Genomic DNA, 26,232 nt, shown 5'->3' with positions numbered 1-26,232 from the left:
GTCATTGTTGTCTTCTGTGCACTTCGACGCCCTTCAGGAAGGAAAGCGCTTGTGTGACTTAAAAAATTCAACACCCCCCCCCACCTCAGGTCGTCACCAAAATAACTTGGTTATATCGCCTTGGACATACATTGGGCTGCTTGCGGTGCTGGCCCTACTCCGAGTAGACCCATTGGAAGGAACGAGCCGAACTTGGCCAGGTTTCTGAATCCCAACGCAACTTGACGTGGTTGAGGCGGGGAGAGGAGGAGAAATTTACGAGTCGCCCGCCTCCCCCCTCCAACCCCCCCCCCCCCGCTGCAGCAAAATGGTTTGGGCCAACCCCCTGACCCGAATCCCGAATCCCACTCCTCGGGCGGAACCACTGGAGAAAAAGGGGCTGCAACTTCGGAGCCACGGCGGCGCGCGCGCTGACCCTTGAGGGCGCCAAGAGGCTTCTCCCCTTCCCCCCTCCCTTGGAAAGTGGGCGGGGGGCGGAAGGACCCCTCCCTCCGTCTCTCTCGCCCCCCCCCTCAGGTATGGAGTTCTTGAGGAAGCGCCTCAGTCCCGCCGCTCGCCGCGGAGCCCGCGCTTTGCGCCCGAAGGAAGGCGCGCGCTAGAGACCCGCGTCGTCTCCAGCGGCGGCGAGGGGATTTTCTCTGCCTTTCTCCCGGAGATGCAACCATCGCCCGGGGTCGGCTGAGGCTTCTCTCGCCAGCCCCGCTTCTGGTCGCCGCTACCGCCGCCGTTCCTCGCCGCAGCAGCCGCCTCTCGGAGCCCGGAGGACCATGCTGAGGGAGGCGGGCAAGGAAAAGACGCCTCCGGGGCTGTGGCTGCCGTGGCTGCTGCTCCTCTTTCCCTCCTCCGCCGTGCACGGTGAGTGGCCAGCCCGTTTCGGGAGCATCTGGGGAGCGGGGAAGCCGCCACACCTCCCCCCCCTACCTCGCCCCTGGCCCATTTGGCTCAGTACTGCCTGCACTGACTGGCAGCGGCTCTCCAGGGTTTCAGGTGTGTGTGTGTGTGTGTGTGTGTACACACTTTATAGCCTTACCTGGAGCCGCCAGGGATTGAACCCGGGCCCTTCTGCATGCCAAAGGGATGCGCTAACCACTGGGCTAGGGCACTTCCTTTGCTGGGAGGTGCCTTTTCCTTGCCAAAGGCGTTATTTGTCTGAGGTCACTTGTTGTGGCTGGAGTGGTGGGGCAAGGGGGCCAATCTAGGTTTGTTTCTGCACAGCCTGCAGCAAAGAATATTTGTTGGGTTTGATCTGGGTGTGCGGTGCAAGTGTTGTTGTTGTTTAGTTGTTTAGTCGTGTCCGACTCTTCGTGACCCCATGGACCAGAGCACACTAGGCACTCCTGTCTTCCACTGCCTCCTGCTCATGTTTGTAGCTTCGAGAACACTGTCCAACCATCTCGTCCTCTGTCGTCCCCTTCTCCTTGTGCCCTCCATCTTTCCCAACATCAGGGTCTTTTCCAGGGAGTCTTCTCTTCTCAGGAGGTGGCTAAAGTATTGGAGCCTCATCTCCAGGATCTGTCCTTCCAGTGAGCACTCAGGGCTGATTTCCTTCAGAATGGAGAGGTTTGATCTTCTTGCAGTCCATGGGACTCTCAAGAATCTCCTCCAGCACCATAATTCAAAAGCACAAATTATTCGGCAAGCAGCCTTATTTATGGTCCAGCTCTCACTTCCATACTTGCGGTGCAAGTGTAGCCTATTCCGAAGTAAGTACCAGTTTTCGGTGACATTATCCAGAATGCATGTGTATCCTGTACTTTGTTGTAGCACACTAGTGGGGACTGCCCAGCACAGACTGGGATAGTATAATTTTTGGACCAACACACTAAAAATCAGGTGAAGTCACTTCAAAGTCACATTTTGGTCCCACCTCCACCTCAGGAACTTTGGTACCACATTTGGCAGCGATATCACGAGCGGTGGTCAAACCTATGTACAAAAAACGACGTCACACCACGGTCTAGGTTTAAGTGTGGTGTCTTGATCCAAAATGGCACCCAACCCTTATGCCATGTTTTGTGACGATATCTCAAGAGGTGGCCGAACCTATTCTGGAAAACGAGCAAAATCACGGCAAAGTGTTGTTTCGGTCTGCTATCTTGATTCAAAATGGTAGCTAGAATTCAAACACTGATGAAGACCACCTTTGGAAAACCACATGCCAAGGATCTCAAGAGGCATCTGAACACCTGTAGAGAAAAAAATGGATAGACAATGTCAAACTACTGTGGTTTGGATGGGCTGTTTCTCTAACCAGCTTATTCCCACCAATTGGAAGTCTTTAAGCTGTTCCTAATTCCCTAATTTGTTGCTAGCCGAGGTGTGAACATCTTTGCATAAAGAAAAGGTACCTTTGCCCCCTCCCCCCCATAACACCTACTGGTGTGGAAACAAACAGAATGACACTAATGAAGCCCTACAGATGTAAGTAGCCGGCAGTGGCTGGCCTTGGGGTCTCACGTTCAGTGGAACCCTGTGACACCAAAATTGGGTGCCCCCTGCCTCTCACCTTCCATTCAAAACCATGGTTGTGCGCCTCCAAGGCTCTGTGCCCAGGGCGACCAAACCAGTTGCACTCCTCTTAAATACGCAGCTGGGGGTGGGAGGGAAAGACTCTAGAATGCAAGGAAAGAACAAACTTCACTGCTCACAAAGGCAGTAATGTGAACCTTAGCCATGTTCAGAGTACCTCTGCTTAGGGCATTAGTCATGGAAACAAACCCATATGTTATTAAATCTTATTTTATTTCCGTATATAGTAAAAAAAAGAGAAAAGAAATCCTTCTCCTAGGGTAGCGTTGCACAACGTAAAAATAAAATAGGGATGAGAAATTCTCACTGTAATCATCACTGCAGTGTTTACTTAGGAGTAAGTTTCCTTTTGTCTAAGTGAGCCTTACAGTGTGATCATAGCCATGCCTACTCAGAAGTAGGTCCTGTTTAATTCAGCGGGGCATGCTCCCAAGCACGTAAGATTAGGTTTGCAGCCTTACTCCCTAGTATTAAGTGTACATTAGGCTGACAGCCCAAGAGATTTTTACTTTCCTTTTTCTGTCCCACTGATGGGACTCTGTTGTTAAGCTTCGGAAGTAAATTGTGGCTGGAGACAATCCCAGGATCAAACTGTTCACAGGATGATAGCTTTCCACAGTTATTAATTCAGCTTAATAGCTTTAAACACACGCACCTGGGGGAAATGTACTTTTCTTACCTGCCATGGTGAATTTAGTGTTTTGGTGACTGCGTGTTTTCTTCCATCAGTGGACTCGCTTGCAAGTAATTGAGGAGAGGTTTGCAGCTTTAGAAGCAAAGGCAGAGCAAGCTCATGTAGCTCTACAAAAGAGCACTCCCAACCTGCAAAATTCCTGTCTCTACACATCCATCCTCCTTGTCGATTTCATAGTTTGTGTGCCAAAGAAAATTTCAGCCACTGCAAATTTTCTCATCTCTGCACCGCTGCAATGTGACAAGATGTACTGCCAAAATTCACCTTCTGCACAACTGTCAAGGGTTCAGTAGCCCAGCCTCCCTTTTTAATCTGGTTATCTTGAGGAGAGGAGATGCAGGCATAGGCAAAAGAAGGGCTGTAAGGTTGCCAGCTGTTCGGCAAAAATGACCTGACCTGCTATTGCGCCTTTAACAGCTGCAGAAATGAACAGGGAAAGCTGTGTGTGTGTATGTATGTGTGTGTGTGCGTAAATATATTCCGCCTGCTGACAGATGCAGATCAGACATCCATTAAAGACACAGCTACAGGAGCTGCTTCAGAAGCTGCCAGCCCTACAAGACTTTTAACTTTGATTTTTGGAATGCTGTAGGGGTGTAGCAAATGCTGAGCTTTGGGTTGGCAAGTCGTGGGAGGAATCTGCATTAGTAAAACCAGCTTCTTTCCAAGGGAGGTTTTGCTGAGCCTTTGACACCCAGGGTGTCTGAATGCAGAATAACACAGGACTCCTGTGCCTTTTCTTTTTTTTTTTTTAAAAAAAAGTTTATTATTTTACACTGATAAGCTCATATAATATACCATTTGCATCAAAATCTATTTATTTATCCTGGCGACTTCCCATCCTTACATCTGTGATGGTCTAATTCTCTCTCCTCCCTGCTGCCTGTCCAACCTTATCTGTTTATCTAAATCCTATATTACAATCTTTTATTGCCATTGCTCATAGGTTTGAAATTTCATTTGACTGTATTGCATTCTTATATAAACTGAAAAGGTTCTTGGTTCTTCCACATACTGTATGCAGTGGATGCTCAGGTTGCGAACGTGATCCGTGCGGGAAGCACGTTTGCAACCCGCAGTGTCCGCAACCCGCAGTGCATGCGTGGTTCGTGATTCGGGGCTTCTGCACCTGCGTAAAGTGTGATTTAACATTTCTGCACATGTACAAGCGCCAAAACCCAGAAGTAACCTGTTCCGGTGCGCAACCCAAAATCGCACAATCCGAAGTGTCTTTAACCCAAGGTATGACTGTATTTTGTCTTTCTAATTCCTTATTTTAGCTGTGGGTCCTGCCATTTCTAAGTACTCTCGTAGCTTGAGTACCCATTCCTATTTCATTGGGATTTCTGATGCTTTCCATTTTTTTGTGTAGAGTACTCTGGCTTACCAACTTTTGGGGGGATCTCTCCTCCACGTAGGGACGTGGGTGGTGCTGTGGGTTAAACCACAGAGCCTAGGGCTTGCCAATCAGAAGGTCGGCGGTTCGAATCCCCACGACAAGGTGAGCTCCCATTGCTCGGTCCCTTCTCCTGCCAACCTAGCAGTTTGAAACCATGTCAAAGTGCAAGTAGATAAATAGGTACCACTCCAGTGGGAAGGTAAATGGCGTTTCCGTGTGCTGCTCTGGTTTGCCAGAAGCGGCTTAGTCATGCTGGCCACATGACCCGGAAGCTGTACGCCAGCTCCCTTGGCCAATAAAGCAAGATGAGCGCCGCAACCCTAGAGTCGTCCGCGACTGGACCTGACGGTCAGGGGTTCCTTTACCTTTACCTCCTCCACGTATTCCCAGAAGAAATACTCCTGGCTTTTTGGGTATATCTATTTTGAACACCTTTTCTAGTTCGTCATACATCACCTCACAATACTTCTCTGTTACACACATCCACCAGGTATGGAAAAAGGTACCTTCCACCTACATACACTCCCAACACTTATCTGAGACTGTTCTATACATCTTAGCCCACTTGCATGGTGTCAAATACCATAATTTTCCTTAAAGGTGTAACAAGCGGCGAATTTTCATAGCTTAGTGGAAGAGGGTCACAGCAGGCAGGTGAAGCTTTCAGGCGAGGATGAGAGAAGCTGCCGTTTCTCCCTTGACTAAAGTAAGGAAGGCACAAAATCCTGACCAGCCTTTACAGTCCTGCTTCACCCTGTTGCACTTTGCGTTGGCGAACCAATATTGCAGAGCCCATAGCAAGGAGCCCCAAACTGGCTAGTTTCCTTCTGTGGTGATGACTGCCAAGGCCACGGAAGTCCCAGCAGCATCTCCCATCTGTGTTTGCTGTGTATTTGGAAGAGCGTCAAAAGGAAATCTGAAAGCCTTTATGAGGCCGACCTGAAGGTGCTTAATTCATGCCAAGGCTGCCTTCGAACTTCCATGAAATGCAAGTGAAAATTGTGCAGCACTGGATGGAGGGCAGGGAGACCCAAGTTAAAATCCACACTCAGCCTTAAAGCTGACTGCTTAACCTTGGGCCAGCCACCATCTCTCAGCCCAGCCCACCTTGTGAAGATAAAATGAAGGTTGTTGAGAGAACCATGTCAGCTTTTCTGACGTGTCTTGGGGCAAAAGCAGGGGATAAATTTAGTGAGTGTATAAATTAGAATAATAAAAAATTGGGAGGGAAATATATAAGAACTAAAATAGGCTGTGGCCCCCTGGGCATGTGCAGAGTGGCTTTGTCTCTGTAGTGAGCAGCAACGTTTTGCCATCACCATGCATTGGGTAATAAAGGAGAAAGAAGGGATTTCATCTCGGAAGGTGAAAAATTCCAAGACGTTTTGCGTCCTGTTCACCTGTCTTCTGAACCTCTCTGTTCCCTCAAACTACTTCTTCTTCTTCTTCTTTGGTGATCACTTGTAGCCAAGTAAGATTGTCTCTCATAAACAGGGTTTTAACAATGAGTCTGTAAGTGACTATGGAGGCCAATTCTGGATCTACGCATCCTTTCACAGTGGGGACATAGGTTTCCGGGTGGGAGGTGATCACGGTGTGGATTTGCAAGCGTGCCTTCTTCTTAGCACGTTTCTCCCTTGTGTCCTGAGTTCGAGTGTCTTCAAAGCCCATGTCACCTTTTCCTAAAGGCTGTTCTCCAATTGGAGTGCTCGCAGGCAAGTGTTTCCCAATTGTTGGTGGTTATAATACATTTTTAAAAATTTGCCTTGAGACAGTCTTTAAACCTCTTTTGTTGACCACCAGCATTACGCTTTCCATTTTTAAGTTCAGAATAGAGTACAGTGGTACCTCGGGTTAAGAACTTAATTCGTTCTGGAGGTCCGTTCTTAACCTGAAACTGTTCTTAACTTGAAGCACCACTTTAGCTCAAGGGGCCTCCCGCTGCCACCGCTGGGCGATTTCTGTTTTCATCCTGAAGCAAAGTTATTAACCTGAGGTACTATTTCTGGGTTAGTGGAGTCTGTAACCTGAAGCGTATGTAATCCGAGGTACCACTGTAGTTGCTTTGGAAGACGATAACCAGGCATCCGCACAACATGACCAGTCCAACGAAGTTGATGTTGAAGAATCATTGCTTTGACACTGGTGATCTTCGCTTCTTCCAGTACACTGGTATTAGCTCGCCTGTCTTCCCAAGTGATGTGTAAAAAATTCCGGACACACCATTGATGGAATCTTTCGAGGAGTTGGAGATGGCATTTATAAAAAACTAGCAGTGAATAAGTAGAAGTGGGGAGACATGGGGATTGCAGAAGTGCCTCCCATGTGCGTTCACTCTGTCCTGTTTGGCCACATGAACGGGACTTCAGAAAGAGCTGGGTGTGCTGCTCACTAATGTGGAATGGACATGCGCAATTTTCACTAATTTTCACTAATGTGGAATGGACATGCGCAATTTTCTTTCTTAACTTTTGCAAGTTGGCAAGAGATTTTTTTTCATTTTAAACCCGAAGGAGATGAATCTATATGGAGCAGCTTTACTCTTTATAATGAAAAGATAAACAGACGTGCAGTTGCAGCCAGGAATATGTTTTAAGCTGCCACTGCAGGCAAGCTTAGGCATATACTCTCCTTTGATAATATTATTCATGTGTGATGCAGCATTACTAGCCGGCAACTGAATGTGGAGGAAGAGCCTTAACTGTTTAACACTGTCTCTAACAACACCAAGGAAGCAGTGATGTTGTCCCATGTCTGGCAAGTGCTTGCATTGCTGGGGTTTTCAAATCACGCTGCTGCTGCTACTGGAAACAAGCGATTCTTCTTCCCGCACAAATGAGATTGTCACACCTGTTGAAAGAGGATCGCAGTTCAACCCAAGCTGCTCCTTAATAATGATAAACGTAGGAAGTAGATAAAAAGAAAAACCAGGTTTGGTTTTTTAAGGCACAATCTACACTACAGGCTTTCAGGGGGTTTTTGGCAACTGCTTGGGAACCACCTTAAACTATGCTATCTGCCATGTTTTAATTTTGTTATATTTTGACTTGGAGTTTCTGCAAGCCATAACAATTCCCCCCCCCCCCACACACACTTTTATTTGGGGTGGTGGTGGTGCTGAGGAATATAAAATACCAATATTTGTTTCTTGAGAGCTGGTGTAGCTAAGACAGATCTACAATTCCTGAAGGGTTAAGACTACTGGCGATGATGGCTGTGTGCTCTCCCACACTGTTGGAGGCAGTGCTTCTTAGTATCAGCCACTAGGAGTCACATGTGGGGGAGAGTGTTGGGGCATGTGCAGAGTGCATTCAGCGTGCCAGCGGAAGCATTAAATTGGACCCAGGCCAATCGCCAGTCGGAGAAGACAGACACCAGGCAGCTCAGTATATTTACTGGCAGGTAGTTCGCAGAAGGTGTTCTCAGCAAAAGTTCTCCCAGCAGAAATAGACATATCTGGATTCCACCATCCCAAAACACCCACGCTACAAATACAGGGCTACTTATACCCTACTTTGTGCTGAATCACTGGCATCAGCCTCTGCCTCTTACCCCCACGAGCTCCTGACCTTGTAGGTGCAAGCAGCTAACCCTAAGCCCTGGCTTTTCTCCCTGAATTTACTCCAAGAGAGAGTGCCGTTGCGCTCAAGCCCTGACCATGAGTTTCCTACAGGCATCCTATAGTTGGCCACTTTGAGAAAAGGATGCTGGACATGATAGCCCTTTGGCCAAATTCGGCAGAGCTGCCCTTATGTTATTAATGGTTGTGGAGAATAGGAACTGTGGCTTGCGAAGGGTGCCCTGAGTAAAGTCAGCCCTTATTCTCTTCATCTCGCAGTGATGGGGAGAGAAGAGCAAAGCTGAGAGAGTGTCAGTTGCCGGAGGCTGTTTAACGAGTTCATTGTTTATTGCCAAACTGGTCTTGATAGCAACATTTATTTATTCATTTATTTGGCTGCCCCATGCCTGTTTATGGAACTCTCTCCCGAGTGATGTGGGATGCGGGTGGCGCTGTGGGTTAAACCACAGAGCCTAGGACTTGCCAATCAGAACGTCGGCGGTTCGAATCCCCATGACGGGATGAGCTCCCGTTGCTCTGTCCCAGCTCCTGCCAACCTAGCAGTTCGAAAGCACGTCAAAGTGCAAGTAGATAAATAGGTACCGCTCTGGCGGGAAGGTAAACGACGTTTCCGTGCACTGTTCTGGTTCGCCAGCTCCCTCGGCCAATAAAGCGAGATGAGCGCCGCAACCCCAGAGTCGGCCACGACTGGACCTAATGGTCAGGGGTCCCTTTACCTTTACCTCCCGAGTGACACGTGTCAATTGTCCACGCGAGCTACATTTAGGTGACAGGTGAAAACATACTAATTTGCCCAGGACCTTTGGAAGCTGGTGGTGTCGATGCTGCGTGGAGTTCAGGGTTCGTGTTGCTGCATTTGTAAAGGATGTACGCTCTTATTTTGTTATATTTCATTCTCCTGTGTATATTATATCCTGTGATTTAAGCTGCCCTGTGCTCTAACCTGAAGGAAAGGTGGGGTAGAAAATGCCGAAGTCAGCGCAGTGCAAGACCAGAGCAGGAAAACTTGGGTTCAAATCTGTGCGCAGCCAAAAAGCACACCAAGTCACCCTGAGCTAATCGCACGCACTCTCAGCTTGAGCTACTACCTCACGGGGTTGTTGTGAAGACAAAGAAAAGGACTGGGGAACCAGGTACACTTCTCAGAACTCTTAGGAGAAAAGGGCAACATTAATGTAACAATACAGCCCTGTTTGGTAGTTTAAAATGCCTCTAGAGCAGCCAGTTACTTCAGTGATTGCTTTGTTTTGCTTTGAGTGAGGGGACAATATATAAATATAAGTAACTAATTGAAAACTATTGTTAAAACATGATTGACACTGTCTTTGAGAATAAAAGGGGTGGGCAGGAATCAGAACCCTCCCTTTGGCTCTTTGCTAACCCCCCCCACCTCCCCTAACTCCGCCCTCCCCAATTACACACGCTCCTCCATCTTTCCTCTCTTTCTCCCACACACTCTCTCCCTACTTCCCCACTCCTTCACTGGAGGTTTTTAAACAGGTTGGAAAGCTATCTGCCGGGGATTCTTTAGGTGTGATTCCCACATTGCGAGGCGTTGGACTAGATGACACTTGGGGTCCCTTCCAACTCCACCATTTGATGGTTCTATGAGAATTTTCAGTGCAAACAGGAATCTACACCTGTAGCTCCCTCCTCTCTCTCTCTCTGAGCACACAGGCATAGTTCAACCAGGTCTTTCAATAATCACTTACCTGTACAGATGTGAAAGCTAAAATAACGACTCTTAGTCATATGGAGGGAAATTTGTTAAAGGATGAGCTGGGGTTTTTTTCAGCTGTGGAGGCTTATAATTAACCTGTGGATAGACGGGCAGGTTAATAAAGGCTTTTGTAAGCTGGTGTCTAAAATAAGATGGAATGTATAATTGTATTGGCTTTCCTGACATTTTGATTTCATCTGAAGACCAGCTGTAAGGCCCCCCGGAGTGGTTGAGGAAGTGGTTCTAGGGAAGCATTGTTAATATTATTGTTATTGTTATTGTTATTTAAATCTCTGCTCCTGAGTGGCATCCCCTGACCTAAATTATTCCCATCCCCCAAAAAGCTGTTGTTAGCCCTCCAACAGCAGTGTCGCGGGGGGGGGGGGGCAATTGAGAAAATGGTGTTGGGTGAAGTCAAGGCTGACTAAGTGGTATAAAACTATTAGGAAAGAGGTTGGTCTCAGCCAGGACAGAAGGAAAAATAAAACTGCTATAGCAGAGTTATTCCGCCTGACCTGCAGGCACAGGTCTTTTGCTAAGTGTGAAGTCATCAGCATGCGGTATGTAGCATTCAATCAAACTACAGTAACTACCTAGAGAAAAATTGATTAATGAAAACTAAAGAGGAAGGAGCTTCTCCGGCTTTTCAATTAAGCTGTCCGTGGTTCTGTTAGCTGCTTCATCGTGGGAGATTGCCTTTCCTCACGTGTTAAACGGAAGGGGAAATATTCTATTTAGAAAGTGCATAGAGACAGGGTTCTCCACATTCAGGCATTGATCTCGAGCCCATGCACATGTTTGATCCAGACATTCTCCTAGACACCAAAGGATTTTGTTGTGTGGCTGGCAGGAGCTTCCTCTTATCCTCCTCTGCCTGATCCTGTCCAATCACAAATCTCCATTGTATTTGCCCGAATAAGTTTTTGTCATATAATTACGAGGGCGATTTACACGTAAGAGAATTAAAAACGATTAAAAACCAGCAAACACATTTAAAACAAGACTGAAAGCCTAACAACCAGACGCTCGTGGCAAAGATACGTTTGGGAAAGCCTGCTGGAACAAAATGTCTTCCAGCTGTTTCTGGAAAGTGCAGATAGTTGGGTCCTGTCATATCAACAGGAATACATAGCAAAAGTGAGGTAAACCACAGAGCCTAGGGCTTGCCGATCAGAAGGTCGGCAGTTCGAATCAGGGTGAGCTCCCGTTGCTCGGTCCCTGCTCCTGCCAACCTAGCAGTTCCAAAGCATGTCAAAGTGCAAGTAGATAAATAGGTACCGCTCCGGCGGGAAGGTAAACAGCATTTCCGTGCGCTGCTCTGGTTTGCCAGAAGCAGCTTAGTCATGCTGGTCACATGACTCGGAAGCTGTACGTCGGCTCCCTCGGCCAATAAAGCGAGATGAGCACCGCAACCCCAGAGTTGGTCACGACTGGACCCTAATGGTCAGGGGTCCCTTTACCTTTACTTGCAGTGATACACAGAGAGGCAGAAAGATTGGCCAAGAACTGGCATTCACTGGGGTTTGGTTGGACTTTAGTGTGGTAGGCTCTGCTCTCTGGAACTCCCTGCTGCTAGAGGTTTGTCAGGGACTGTCCCTTCCTTTCGGACGTCACTTGAAAACTGCACTTGTTTAGGCAACTTTTCACAGAACGAATTGCTCTCCTTAACAGACCAGTATCTGATGCTTTGTGGATGTTTTTTCGATCACGTTTTGTGGGTATTTATGAACTGGTTTTATTATATTTTACAAGCCTTGAGCTGCCTCCAAATACTTCATAAAAGTGCAGGTTATAAATATTTGAATGAAGAAAATATATATGAGGCGCTCTGCGAAGAATGAGGGGACAGCTCTCTACCCCTAGGGGCTTACTGTTTAAAAATAATCAATTTACAGTTAAGCAGTATGCAAACACCACCAAATGGATGGATGGATAGATAAGATTATGTTTACAGGGTCATGTGTACAGTCAACAGAGATCCACTGTAACATTCTTTAATTGCCCTGTGGTATCCATGATTCTGAGTGTATCACTAAAATATGGCTCTTTACCTGCTAGTTCAATGCATATTTTAATCCCTTCCCAGGTGTTCACGATTTTTCCAAGTTAGCCAGAGGCTGTACTATTCTGGGACACTTGCCTCTGGGTGACCCAGTAACAGCCTGAGTCGGATCTAGGTGCAAAATTCAGATGTCTCTTTAAAATTTTTAAAAATCAGAATTCTGCCTTGGTTTGTGTCTAATCTCCCACCTGTATGTGTTTTGTCTTCACTTTATTTTGCCATCTTACACACAATAGTTTGTCAAATAGTGGTGGTTCTTGTGTGACCAAATGTGGGTCATGATTTGCCCGTTGGGGATATTTTCTCTTTCTGAATATTGTGCAGCTTTTTTTGAGGGGGGTGAGGTTTGGGGGTTGTTTTGCCTCCTTCCTATGCCAGATGGCAGAGCCTGAATATTCTAGACTGGATGCAAGGCCAGTTGCTGTTGGGTGCTGTTCTGATTTTTAGATGTTGCTCAAGTCTGCTAAAGGACAGACTCTCTCTCCCTCTCTCCCTTAAGAGCCAATTTCCGATGCCATATCTTACACGCCATCTGCAAACAATCAATCCCTCTCTTTCTCAGCTGAGAATCTCCTGGCTTACAGAGCAGCTTTCTTTCGAATATGTTGTATTGTTTTGTGTAAACCACCCAGACAGGGGTTTGTTTTGGGTTTTTTGCTTGAATATTGTTAAATATTTTATTTCATAAAAATTTCATACAGCTTGATTGTAGGGAAAAGCGGTTTACAGAAGAGACAAAACAATAAAAATGACCGCTAACAAATTTACAACCGTGTCTGAACACACACAGTAAGCGAAAGCCACAATAGAGTACAGTGGTACCTCGGGTTACATATGTTTCAGGTTACATACGCTTCAGGTTACACACTCCGCTAACCCAGAAATAGTACCTCGGGTTAAGAACATTGCTTCAGGATGAGAATAGAAATCGTGCTCCGGCGGTGCGGTGGCAGCGGGAGGCCCCATTAGCTAAAGTGGTGCTTCAGGTTAAGAACAGTTTCAGGTTAAGAACGGACCTCCGGAACGAATTAAGTACTTAACCAGGGGTACCACTGTAGACCAAAATGCATACAAACTTTCTAAACATCTTGGGCAAGCTTGTCTAAATAAGAATGTCTTCAGCAGGCACCCCCCCAAAAAACGCAGTGAAGGCGCTTGCCTCATATCAATAGACAGGGAGTTCCAATGTTCTTTCACATGTGGTGTCACCAATGGTGCTGCAGCATTCTGCACTAACTGCAGCTTCCTGATCATGCATGAGGGAAGCCCCACACAGAACACATAGCAGTAATCCAGTCTTGAAGGTAACCAGTGCACGAACTGCTGTGGCCACACAATCCAGGCCCAGGAATGGCCATAGCTGTCAAACCATTTGCAGTTGGTAAAAGGCACTTCTAGCTACTGATACACTGTGCTGTCAGATGATCTTTGGATGGAGTCAGATGAGTCCCTGTGCCCAATGCCTCTCAACTCTGTCAGCCTCTGCCATTGGTGGGGAAGCCCCAACTGTGAGTGCCATTAGAAATTCAGATGTATAAGCTGTGCACCAAATGGCTCCTTAAACCAAAATTTCAGTCGCCGAAACGGAATGTCTAGCTTCCATTTTGGGGCAAGACGGCTCAAAAGTCTTGGTTTTCTCAAATTATGTGATTGATTCTCGGTGAAACATTTGGCTGGTTCAGATGATAACCTAGAGCTAGGTTAAGAACTTTGAGAACTTCGAAAGAACAGTGGCAAGAAAAACTGATGAGCTATGTGGAACTGGCTAAATTGACGAGGACAACCGTGACTTCAAGGAAGGATGGGAACTTTTTACAAACTGTCTAAAAAGACAACAAAATGACTTGGACTCCTTGGCATGTTTTTAATAAACACCCACAAATTTATTAGTTTAACATATGACAGATAAGGCAAGGATATGTGCAATTTTATAACACGCAGAGAACAACATGTGCAAAGAAATCAGAGAGGGGAGCTGAGGGAAGTCCTTGGTGGGGGGAAGGGGGGGAGTAATGCAATTGATTACTTGGAATGATAAATTGGTATGTTGAAAGTGTTTAATAAAAATTATTTTTAAAAAAAGAACTTTGAGAACTTGAAGAAGAAAAGCCACTTGATCCAGAGATGGTCCACCTATAGACTGGCCTATTCTGACCTCTTTTTCCTATTGGTGACTTCTCCTGCTCAGGCTGCACAGAAAAAGCATTTTGGTTCCAGAAATTCATTCCGACTGTGCAGATAAAATATAACCGATAGATTTCTACAGCATTGGGCATTAGTGTGTGAAAATAGCCCCGATCCAATGATCCCCAGGTGGTGGAGATGTCAAGCGCCATCCTGGCACCCAGGCACCTTCACTCGGTCACAAGTGGTAGGGAGCCAGGTGCAAAATAATTTTGAACACTGTGAGATAAGATGGCGTCCGGCACGTTTCCTGCTGCGCCACTGTACGTCCGTGCCGATAGAAAACACGAGCTCCCTTGGCTCTCTTACTTAAGTCCTTAGCAGAGTCCTCGCAGCGGCAGAAAACTGTTGCCTTATGTGGGTAATAAATCAGACTGAATGCAGGCTTTCTTTCTAATCTCCAACAGTCTTTAATGAGTAGCACAACATCATAAATCAGCCCAGCGAATTGGCTGGCATCCTTTCGCTTCTCCGTCAAAAACGAAAGAGCTCACACACACACAGAGAAAGGTTCCCGTATGTGAACATAACCACGCCTCAGAATGTGAGACATCACTCAGAACTGTTTAACCCTGTAAGTTCTGATTCTCCTCACAAACACTGCCTGCAAGAAACACCCCAGTGAATCCACCAGGTGGGTGGGGACTATCGACAGCAGTAACCCCAAAAGCAGGGTGTCAGGGAACTGCCCATTGACACAGGGGCGAGAGGGGAAAAGCCGGAAGGATTACAGAGAGCCCCCCAAAATCGTGGGAAGCAGCACTTCCTCAGCGGAGGAAGTAAGTCACGCCTCTAGTGGAGAGGAGATGCAGGGCTCGGAGGAAGCAAGGCGGTGCCAGGACACCTTGCCTGAGCAAATCGGGGAGGAGGGAGGTCCTCCTTTACCCAAGCCGTCCCTGCGCAGTAGGCTTCCGCACAGAGAGGGGAGGCGCAGACTGGGGGTCAAGAAACTACTCTGCTGGGGGAGATTTAAGCACCGGCCACTCTCAGATTCTGCCAATGAATGAGCAAGACATGGAATAGAGGTGCTCTGTTTTGCAAGGGGTTTTTTTTAGCACCAAAAAGAAAGCTTTAGCACAGACTAGTGAGGCATCTTGCCTGATTTCTCTCGAGCAACCACCCGATACCCCTGTTATTATAAAGCAGCAATGCTGCAGCAAGCAAAGGCTCTAACAGCTCAGACAGCTGCCTGTGGCTGCAAAGCCAGACAGGATGTGTGTGACTGCTGCCATGGAAACAAAGGGGCAGTCCATCCTTATTGAGCACAGGATATGAGCTCAGTGTGTGTCATATGACCTGTACAGGATGTACATGGGTGGAGTTTGGAGTTTTCTCTATGTTTGTTGAAGAGAGCAGACATCTTTACTGTATGACTGCTAAAGACAGGAATAAAGCATGTAGATACATTTCTGTCTGTGTCTGATTCCCCTCCCTGGGGATATGCAGGGAGGAGGAGAAGGAGGAGAAGCAGTTGGTGTGTTTTTCTCACAGCCTGAGGAAAATCGCCGGAATGGACCTCGTGTGTTTTTCCTGCCGGGAGTCGCCGGAGGGAGGTCAAAGGAATTCAGCCGGTGCCTGCAGATAGGCACATACCTCTGACCGAGCCTGAATCCCAACAACCCCTTACACAGGGTTTTTAAGGGCAGGGGTTGGAGCACTGGATACTGCCAACCCTTCTGCCTTCATGCAACAGCAATGGGCACAAATTTGGGTCTCTTTGAAGCACCGGCATGCTAGCTGGTGCAGCCAAGGGGTCCTTTCCTCTCTCTTGCACCTTAGCCAGTGCCAGCTGTGGAGGTGGTGATGGCTACACCTCTCCATCAAGCCCTGGGATTTGGATTTGGAATTGAGTACCTTTAATGTGATACTGATTGCTCTTAGCTCTTTAGATTATTTACGTACCACCCTTTGTGCAAGCCATAGGGCGATTTGCAACAAAGCAGAGAGATAAAAATAGATAAATTGCATGCACATTCACATACGCACGCCTCTCCAAATAATATTTCTTCGTCTCTATGTGCCCATTGACTTCTGTTCTATACACTCCAGTTGGGTTTCTCACAGCATATGATCGGCTAGCTTGCATCTATGATGATGCCAGCCTTTCTGTTGCTTAAAGACCCAACCTCCAGGACAGTTTAGATGCTGCGGCTATTATGGGAACCATAATAAACTTCCAGCTGCACTTGGCTGTTTTTTTCTTAAGCCTTTGCTCATTACTCCTTCAACATTTCCGGTTGATGCAGATCCTGCGTCAAATTGCAGGGTATTTATTTTAAACGCAAAAACTGCAGGCGAGTGTTTTCTTTTTGTGTATCAAAACCATAACTTTGCTTTTCTTTTCTCCCCATATGGAGTACAGTTTAATGCCTATCATTAACCATGCACTCCTGAAAGAGGTGTATCTGCCGGGTGGAACAGAAAACGTACGCAGGAGCACAACTTGGGAAGGCGCAGGATAATAAACTGTTCTATATCTTGCAGAGTAAATGTTAGAGACTGCTTTGGGGAGGGATGAAGAGGGGCTTTGGTTAGTTTACTGTTCCTGAGAATTGGTTCCGTCTTGTGCGCTGCAAAGGATTCTGGGAAGCAGGGCTCCACACATTTGCAATTACTGTGGTACCTCGGGTTAAGAACTTAATTCGTTCTGGAGGTCCGTTCTTAACCTGAAACTGTTTTTAACCTGAAGCACCACTTTAGCTAATGGGGCCTCCTGCTGCTACAGCACAATTTCCTGAAGCAAAGTTAACCCAAGGTACTATTTCTGGGTTAGCGGAATCTGTAACCTGAAGTGTCTGTAACCCGAGGTACCACTGTACCCCACTGCTGCCTGGTGAGCAGAATCATTCAATTTGTTTGTTTTAACATTTATTCCCCCTGTTCTTCCTCGGGAGCTCATTTAACAGCCAAATTAATCCATAGATGCTAACGTTAGAAAATGTCACTTTCAGTCTAATACAGGACCCTGAATATATTAAAATGGGAGCAGAAATCATTATCCAGTATAGCAGCAAATAAAGTAATTTTTCTTAAAGAACACCCCCCTTTTAATATTATTCTAATAAAACAGCCATTTGTGAGCTGACTGACCCATGTTCACCCAGTGTGCAGCATGGCTTAGTGGGGATTTGAACTCTGGTCTTCCGGGTCCTAGTCCGGCACTCTAACCACAGCACCACACTGCCTTCTCCCTAGACACCCCCACCCCAGTACATTGCTGATTCAAGGCCCCTGCTGCATCCAAGCCTTGTTTCAGACCCTTATTATTATTATTATTATTATTATTATTATTATTAATACCCTGCCCATCTGGCTGGGCCTCCCCAGCCACTCTGGGCAGCTTCCATAGAAACCAAAAATACAGTAATATCACACGTTAAAAACTTCCCTGAACAGGGCTGCCTTAAGATGTCTTCTGAATGTCAGGTAGTTGTTTATCGCTTTGACATCTGCTGGGAGGGCGTTCCACAGGGCGGGCGCCACTACCGAGAAGGCCCTCTGCCTGGTTCCCTGTAGCTTTGCTTCTCGCAATGAGGGAACCACCAGAAGGCCCTTGGCGCTGGACCTCAGCGTCCGGGCAGAATGATGGGGGTGGAGAGGCTCCTTCAGGTATACTGGACCGAGGCCGTTTAGGGCTTTAAAGGTCAGCACCAGCACTTTGAATTGTGCTTCCCAAGCATGGGAGGCAAATGGGACAAGCAACTTTCAAATACTGCCATTTCCTATTCTCTTTCTTTTATGGCTGGTTTTGCACTTCGGGGAGGGAGGGTGCTGGATGATTTCTTTTCATGTGCCTTTCTCTGTAAGAAATAACAGTTGAATGTGTTAAAATATATTAGCAACCATCTTCCTCAATTGCAAGGTGCTTGCGCTTCTCTGTGGCAGAAGGAAATAATTGGTGGGAACATCCAAGATCTGTTCAAAAGCCTAGGAAGTTCATGCTCCTGTCAATGCAAGCCCTGTTCTGCTCCACGGGCGCTGAAATCTATGCTTGATGTAGCAAAATTTTCTCCTCTCTGCTGTGTTGTGTTTTTTTTTTTCTTTTTCTGAAACCAAACAACTTGCTGGCTCTTCGTGGCCCTGAAGGAGCATTGTACTCAGAAATGCGTAGAGCTAAATAAAAATCTTGTGAACATAAATGCCAGGGCCTGCCCTCCTCTTTGTTTGGATTTTTAGCAACTTCACTCACGCTGAATGGATGTGTTTTGTTAGAGGAAATTGCCTTTCTGTATTGGAAGAAAATGTATGCAAAGATAACTCTTTGCCCATATTTTTCATCTTGTGTATTCTGAGATGCCTCTGCTTCTATTGATAAACAATTGTTCTACCTTCTACATGAGGTGCAAAGGGCTTTGCTTTGTTCACCGTGAAGAAATTTGTTGGGGCGTTCCGTTTTTTGGCCTGGAGATGTGCTTGTTCTCTGGCAGTTTGGATGTCTACGTGTACAGTGGTACCTCGGGTTAAGAACTGAATTCATTCTGGGGGTCTGAAACTGTTCTTAACCTGAGGTACCACTTTAGCTAATGGGGCCTCCTGCTGCGCGATTTCTGTTCTCATCCTGAAGCAAAGTTCTTAACCCGAGGTACTATTTCTGGGTTAGTGGAGTCTGTAACCTGAAGTGTCTGTAACCTGAAGCGTCTGTAACCTGAGGTACTACTGTATTCTTCAGAGGCACAGTGTTAATTATCCTTCCATAATCACGTTTGTGAGTTCAGCAGAGTGCTTCCCTTTCCAGCTTAAAAGTGAAACAGACTCCCTTCGAAGGTGGTGGACTCTCCTTCCTTGGAGGTTTTTAAACAGAGGTTGGGTGGCCATCTGTCATGGATGCTTTAGCTGAGATTCCTGCATTGCAAGTTGTTGGGCTAGATGACCGTCAGGGTCTACAATTCTGGGTTGCTGAGGATTTGTTGTCATTTATGCATGTGTTGCATTGTGCTTGCTGCTGGATGAGACAGACACCCAGTCTGTCATGGCTTTGATGTCATGGAGGGAGAAGCCCTTGTGTTCAAATTCTTGCTCAGAAATGAGCAATAAGAACTGGCAAACAGTGATCTGATGAGGCAATATATAGACTACATTGTGTTTATATTCTGCCTTACAGAAATGCCAAGGTAACTCCTATTCATATTTATGCTCCCTGTGTTCCCAGAAGCTCAAACAATACAGCAAACTTCTGTTTGTACTGTAGGAGCCAGGAATAGACTAAATCTTCTGCTCCTGTGAGGAACAAAATCCAATATGTTTCCTCACCACCAGAAAGCTTTTTTTGGGGGGGGGTATGTATTGGAGATGTAGGCAAAATCAATAGCTAAGTAATATAATTTATTCCATCCTTATTAATCAAACTTTTCAAGGCTCCTCTGCTTTTTCTTGTATCAGAAATGACCATCCATATTTATCTTAAAAAAAATTTTGACAAAGAAAGCCATAGACAAGCTCCCCCCCCCCCCCAGGTGGGGTGTAATCAACAGTTGTGCCTCACCAGGGAGAACATTCCACAAAAAGGGAGCCTCCACCGAGAAGGCCCTGCCCTGCGTCAGTGCCAATGCCAGATGAACCTGTGAGCCCAAAGTTTGCTGCATTTGCAGCACTGAGGCACAAGCCTGGCCTGTGTGTTTGGAGGTCCTGGGCTGTCCCTATTTGTCCCAAGCTACAAGCTCCTCATAATTCATTCAGCTAATTCATAAGCTTACAAGAGAGTTTAAAATCATGCAAAACCATATATAGAAAATCAGTACTGTTGCAGATATCTATCAGCACAGTGGGATAAGCTGTCCAGAAACCTAGATCATGTTTCTTTCTCTCCCATTCCTCTTGCACCGCTGAACTTGCTGTTTATATTTTTGGAGTATTCTTCTCAAATGTCACACAAACAAAACTTGGAGAAACCACATTGTCCCTTTTATAGATCCAACCTTTTCTTCTAACTGTAAATTGCTGTAATTGATTTTGCATTTTTATGTTGTTGTAAGCCATTCCTGAGCAATTAAAGGCGGGTACGATGACCATAATAAATGATAACACAACACTACCAAAAAACAAACTGTGTACTGCTAGATCCTTATAATTAGAAAGGGAGATACAGGGTGTGAAATAAAAGACCAACAAAATCTGGAGCATCTTGGAGGTGGGGTTTCTCCCCCCCCCCCTTTTCGTCCAAAGCATGACTGAAATTCCACCATTCATTTTCTTGCCATCTGCAGTGAGATTAAAATTTTAAAACTTAAGCCTGCCACATGCCTTCTTAAATATGAAATGTGCTGTCAGAAAATAAAGCTAACTGTCAGAGAAGCCTTTGCTATGCCTAACACATTATTATAAAAAAAACATTCCTCCAATATTAAAAAGAAGGACCCAAAAGGGGGGGGGGAGGGATAATTATGTATTAATGGGCAATTACAGGCTTTCTGGCTGGCCATAGCCCTGAGCTATCTAATTGTGCTGAGGAGTAAGCATAGTGTCCCCCCACCGACTTTTCCTTTATTAATGTGATTTTTGTGGGCAGCATCATAGCCATAATTCCATTGAACTCTGCCAGGAGCTTGACATTTGTGGTGACCCAAGGAACAAACCTGACATTCTCAACCAAGGCGGTGGGATTTCTGATGAGACTCAAAGCCCTTTGAGAACTAAGTTTTCATGAGTTTAGAGGGAATCTGTTATCGGTGCCTATGCAAACTCAAGCGTTGTTGCTGGCCCTTTTCTAGAAGCTGCTACAGCAGGAATGAGGGGCTACATTGGCTGAAGTTTTCCCCTCTAGAAAGTCCACTGGCAGTTCTCTCTTTTTTCTTTCTTGTCCTTCTTAAAGCATATCTTTTCAGAAGTTTGTGTTCCAAAGATGAGCTTCAAAGATTGCTTATCTGAACGTTGTAGATAACCTCAGTAAACCTATCCATCACAAGGAACGCTCCTAAGGTGGGCGAAAGTATATGCCTTAAAACAAGAAATTCTTATCGATGCTATAAATAAAATAGGGGCCCGGAGACTGGGAATGGAGAAGCTATATTTAAACAGCCACAATTTCTTAAGACGTTGTTGAAACTGCAGGATTTCCATGAGTGTGGTAGATACAAATTTCTTTTTAGTGAGCTGTGCGTTCCTCTTATGGGAAGGGGTTAGAGAATGGAGGGGTTGTGTAGTATAAAATGTACTGTGCCCCCTTGGTTAGCCATATTGATTCGTATGCTGTTGATGGATTCTTGTCATTGTCTTGTTGGACTGTGTATGTGATAAAGGGGAGCCATACTGGGGCGTCGTCTTCTATTTGTCCCCTTGTCAGTTTTAGTTTATTGGTTAATTTTTTGAGTAAGGCTGTTTCCCATACTATTTGGTACCATTTGTTATTCTTGGCCTTGCTGATGTGGTTCAAAGCAAAGCAAAGCAAAGCAAAGCACTATGTTTGGCATCAGCTTAGGTCCAGGAGTTGCCAGAAGGAGGCATACAAAGTACCATCCAACCGTCTTGGGAATCCACTCCACATTTGTGTAGGGTTTACTCTTACTCTTTAGCCTCCTTCTTCTCTTGAAGAAGGTGGACCAGAGTTTTCCTTCTCCTAGATGAGCTACCTTCCTAGATCGACAAGCCGCATCTGCCTCTCACTTCCCTCCACAACACGTGAAGAAATCGCTTTCTTGACCTTTGGATCCATTCTTCATCCTGTCCACTCAGTCTGCCAGAGCCTGTCTTCGCACGCAGGTGAAGTCCCTAACTCACTGAGGGTTTGAGACCCATCGACTACCCTTACCTGGTTTAGGCAGCCAGTCTAAGCCTTTCCTGGGGTGTGGGCACTGTCATGCGCTGACAGCGTCTAGCATAAGGTTACCAGATTTTTTTTCAGTGAATCCGGGGACACTATAAATAAATAAATAAAGGTACGTTCGGGATGTTGGTGCTGCAGCGATGGCGGTGGCAGAGGGGCGGCTGCTGCCTTGACCTCAACCGGCACATTTCCCCTTCCTCCGAGGCTTCTATCTCCTTTCTCCATGAGCCTGGGCAGCCCCTGAATTGTTGGTTCTTCGGTGGTGGTGGTGGTGGGGAAGCGGTGTGTGGTCAGGCATGAAAGACAGAGAAGGAGGGCCAAGAGCAGCAGCGAGGTTCGGGCAGCGCAATGCCTCCCTTCTCATCGGAACAGCCCCAATCCCATTCCAACCTGCGTGCAAGGAGGAGGGGGCGGGGATCCCTCAGCTGGGAAGGGAGGCTTCCCATTGCCTAACTGAGAGATCCCCCCCTCTGTTTGCACGCAAGTAGGAGTTGGGAGGCTGCTCCTCCGATAGGCAGCATGAAGCCTCTCTTCACAGCTTAGTTGCTGGGGTCAGGGAAGGTGGAGGCAGCCTGGAAGCTGCATCTGAGAGCCCCTCCACCACCATCATATGGGGACTTCCGAGCAGCTCCTGAAGCCAGCCAGAGCCAAGTGCTCCAGGCTGGCTGCTGCGTTTCCCAGGGACATTAGATGAAATCCAGGGACATTCTGGGGATGGAATTTGTCCGGGGACTTATTCACAAATCTGGGGACTGTCCCTGGGAAACGGGGACATCTGGTAATCCTAGTCTAGCAGCCACTTGTAAGAGCAGAGTGCAGGGTGGGGGTTGAAGGTGGGCATGCGTTTTGCCTCTCAGTGTCCTCCCTCTTTGGGTGTGGGTTGAACAAAAGCTTGTGACGTCGCTGAAGAGACGCACTGCAAAGCTTCCAGCAGCCAACCCAGATGAAAGTCAACATGTTGCCTTTCACAGACGTTGTGCCCCCACCTCTGCAATCTATCACCACTCATTATTTTTGATGCTTATTTTGTTCTATTGTACCTGTGCGCCCATTCACCCCATGCATCTTGCTAATTTGTTCTGCTGAATAAATCCTTTGGCCAGGAATCCATGCTGATTCTTGAGGCTTAATGTAGCCACATTTCCTTCTCGTAGTTCAACATTCTGAGTCAAATTCATTGGCAAGCAAAAGGGCTGCTGTTTGTAAAATTCTGAAAAGCTAAGGAGCACTGAGCTTACAAAGTTGGAAGGAGGACATGCATTCTGAGAAACAAAAAAGATTCATTAGTACTGGGACCAAAAGTGCCAAAATTAAAAAAAGATGCTGGCTGATTATTTTGTGTGTGGGACCCTCCTCTTCTCCATTGTTTAACCCAGGGGACAGCAACCTTTTTCAGCCATGGGCCGGTCCACTGTCCCTCAGACCATGTGGTGGGTCAGACTTTTTTTGGGGGGGGGGAATGAACGAATTCCTATGCCCCACCAATAACCCAGAGATGCATTTTAAATAAAAGCACACGTTCTACTCATGTAAAAACACCAGGCAGGCCCCACAAATAACCCAGAGATGCATTTTAAATAAAAGTACTCATGTAAAAACACGCTGATTCCTGGACTGTCCACGGGCTGGATTGAGAAGGCGATTGGGCCACATCCAGCCCCTGGGCCTTAGTTTGCCTACCCATGGTTTAACCTATACTGTGCTGCTTTTGTTTGGAGATGTTTGAATTGCTTTCAGTTGTATGCTTATACTTGTTGTAACCCACCCTGGGACATTACGGTAAAGGGGCAGGTAAGAAATAATAATAAATAGTCTTAATCAGTGGTTCCAAACCTTTACAAGTGCGATGGGCCCCTTTTAAACTTCATTTTTTTAAAAATAGTAAAAAAATTACATGCTAATGGCTGTAATTTTAGGCTCTGCTAAACAAAAAAAAAGAAGTGTTTAAATGAATTTGCAAATGTGCCAAAATCAAAGAAGGCAGCAAAATTTAATTTACTTATGTATAAATAATTGACAAGCCAAGTAATTAATTCCAAAAGGTGTTAAATATAAATTCATTTATTTCCCCAACCCAATTAGATAATTCAAAAGTTATGAAAGAAATTTTATAGTTATGAATTCATTCATTTATTTCCCCAATATACCCAATGATCAACAACCCAACTGATCCATCAAATTGGACGAAATACAAATTTAATTATTTCCAAGTGAACTCAACTGAGGCAATCCCCGAAAGAACGAAAAGGAAAACTTTAATTGCCACCAATGTAATACATTCTTATGTATGAAATGAGGGCTTTCAGTTGTATACGTCAATGAAATCCCCAATGCCTGGAAATTAAGCTATTCATGTAAACAATTGATTGGATTCGGTTCTATTTCTATTTATTATTTGTTTATCATTTTTCTAAGCCAGCAGGCATGAGTAGCAAATGCTGCTTGGAACAACAGACAACCCCAAAGGTCTGCCCCCCCCCAAAGACCTAAGATAAATGAAAGCCAAAAAAACACCCCACCGCTGAAGAATTAGGCAGCCCCCCACCCACAGAAATCATCCTGATAAAGCAGCAGAAGGAATCCTCAATACTGACCAGATTTAAGAAGCCCAAACGCAATCAGTAATTAGAAGGCGGAAAGCCTGCCAGAGGTTCACAGTGCAAAATCCACTAATGTCAGATTCAAACCACCGCCCTGGGTATTCCACCTCCCACCAATAAGCCCTATTTGTAGCGCAACATGAAAGATCAGAAAACCCTGGGCATAACCTGCTTCTGCAGAAAAAAAAAACAAATCAGGAAACCTGAAACCCTCTGCATTATCACGCTTTGCGATGGGGCTCTTCAAAACCCAATTCACATTGATGAAGGAAAATGGGGGAGGCATAGGCCACCGGCACTGATCCACATTCCCTTGCTTTCCTGCTGTCGCAAGCTGCTCAGCAATGTCACTGCGGAAATGACGAGGGTGGTGGAGGAAATCACTCAAACCTCCAGCTGGAGGGGCATTAATCACAGACCCCTTGGAAAAACTGCCCCTGGGGTCCATGGCCCACAGGTTGAGAGCTTAGTTTAGACCCACAGCCTTCAGGTGTTGAGTCTTTAAAGGTAAAGGTAAAGGACCCCTGACAGTTAAGTCCAGTCGCAGACGACTCTAGGGTTGTAGCGCTCATCTCGTTTTACAGGCCGAGGGAGCCAGTGTTTGTCCGCAGACAGTTTTTCCGAGTCATGTGGCCAGCATGACTGAGCCACTTCTGGTGAAACCAGAGCAGCACATGGAAACACCGTTTACCTTCCCGCCAGAGCGGTACCTATTTATCTACCTGCACTTTTTGGCGTGCTTTCGAACTGCTAGGTAGGCAGGAGCTGGGACCGAGCAACGGGAGCTCACCCCGTCGCGGGAATTCGAACCGCCAACCTTCTGATCGGCAAGCCCAAGAGGCTCAGTGGTTTAGACCACGCCTAGTCTTGTTGCAGCCAAGCTGAAAACAGTGCATGTAGCCTGTCCTCACTTCACTGTCAACCTGTCTGGAAGTCAAAGAAGGAAGCTTGCAATACTTATTTACTTACCACTTTCAGAGATTGATATTTTTATTTCATATATTTATATACAGTCTCTAAGCGGTTTGAAATGGGACGCAGGTGGCGCTGTGGGTTAAACCACAGAGCCTAGGACTTGCCGATCAGAAGGTCGACGGTTCAAATCCCTGCGACGGGGTGAGCTCCTGTTGCTCAGTCCCTGCTCCTGCCAACCTAGCAGTTCGAAAGCACATCAAAGTGCAAGTAGATAAATAGGTACCGTTCCAGCAGGAAGGTAAACGGCGTTTCCGTGTGTTGCTCTGGTTCGCCAGAAGCAGCTTAGTTATGCTGGCCACATGACCCGGAAGCTGTATGCTGGCTCCCTCGGCCACATAAAGCGAGATGAGCGCCACAACCCCAGAGTCGGCCACGACTGGACCTAATGGTCAGGGGTCCCTTTACCTTTAAGCGGTTTGAAGGATAATGAACACAAATTGTATGTATGTTAGACTGAGAAGAGCTATGATAGCCACCTTCCAATATATCAAGGACTGTCACATGGAAGATAGAACAAGCTTGTTTTCTCCTGCCCCGGAGGGTAGGAGTCAAACCAATGGCTTCAAGTTACAAGAAAGTAGATTCTGACTAAACACTGGGAAAAACTTTCTGACAGTAACAGCTGTTCAACCGTGGAATGGACTCCCTTGGGAGGTTGTGGGCTCTCCTTCCTTGGAAGTTTTTAAGCAGAGGTTGGAATGCCATCTGTCATGGATGCTTTAGTTAAGAT

General features: G+C 46.2%; 1 protein-coding gene across 1 annotated transcript in view; it reads left to right on the top strand.

Moving 5' to 3' along the window:
* Nucleotides 1-565: 565 nt before the first annotated feature.
* The window catches only part of LOC309341287 (uncharacterized protein), a 43,609-nt gene continuing 17,942 nt past the window's right edge, over nucleotides 566-26,232 (top strand). Inside the window, exon 1 of the mRNA XM_081860881.1 lies at nucleotides 566-855. Within this exon, the coding sequence (XP_081717007.1) occupies nucleotides 768-855 (88 nt within the window). The 5' untranslated portion in view covers nucleotides 566-767. The remainder of the gene's footprint in view (nucleotides 856-26,232) is intronic.

This window comes from Podarcis erhardii (assembly GCF_964252035.2).
Source record: "Podarcis erhardii genome assembly, chromosome: 4".
NCBI classification, from domain to species: Eukaryota; Metazoa; Chordata; class Lepidosauria; order Squamata; family Lacertidae; genus Podarcis; species Podarcis erhardii.
This window is presented reverse-complemented; position numbering and strand designations above follow the sequence as displayed.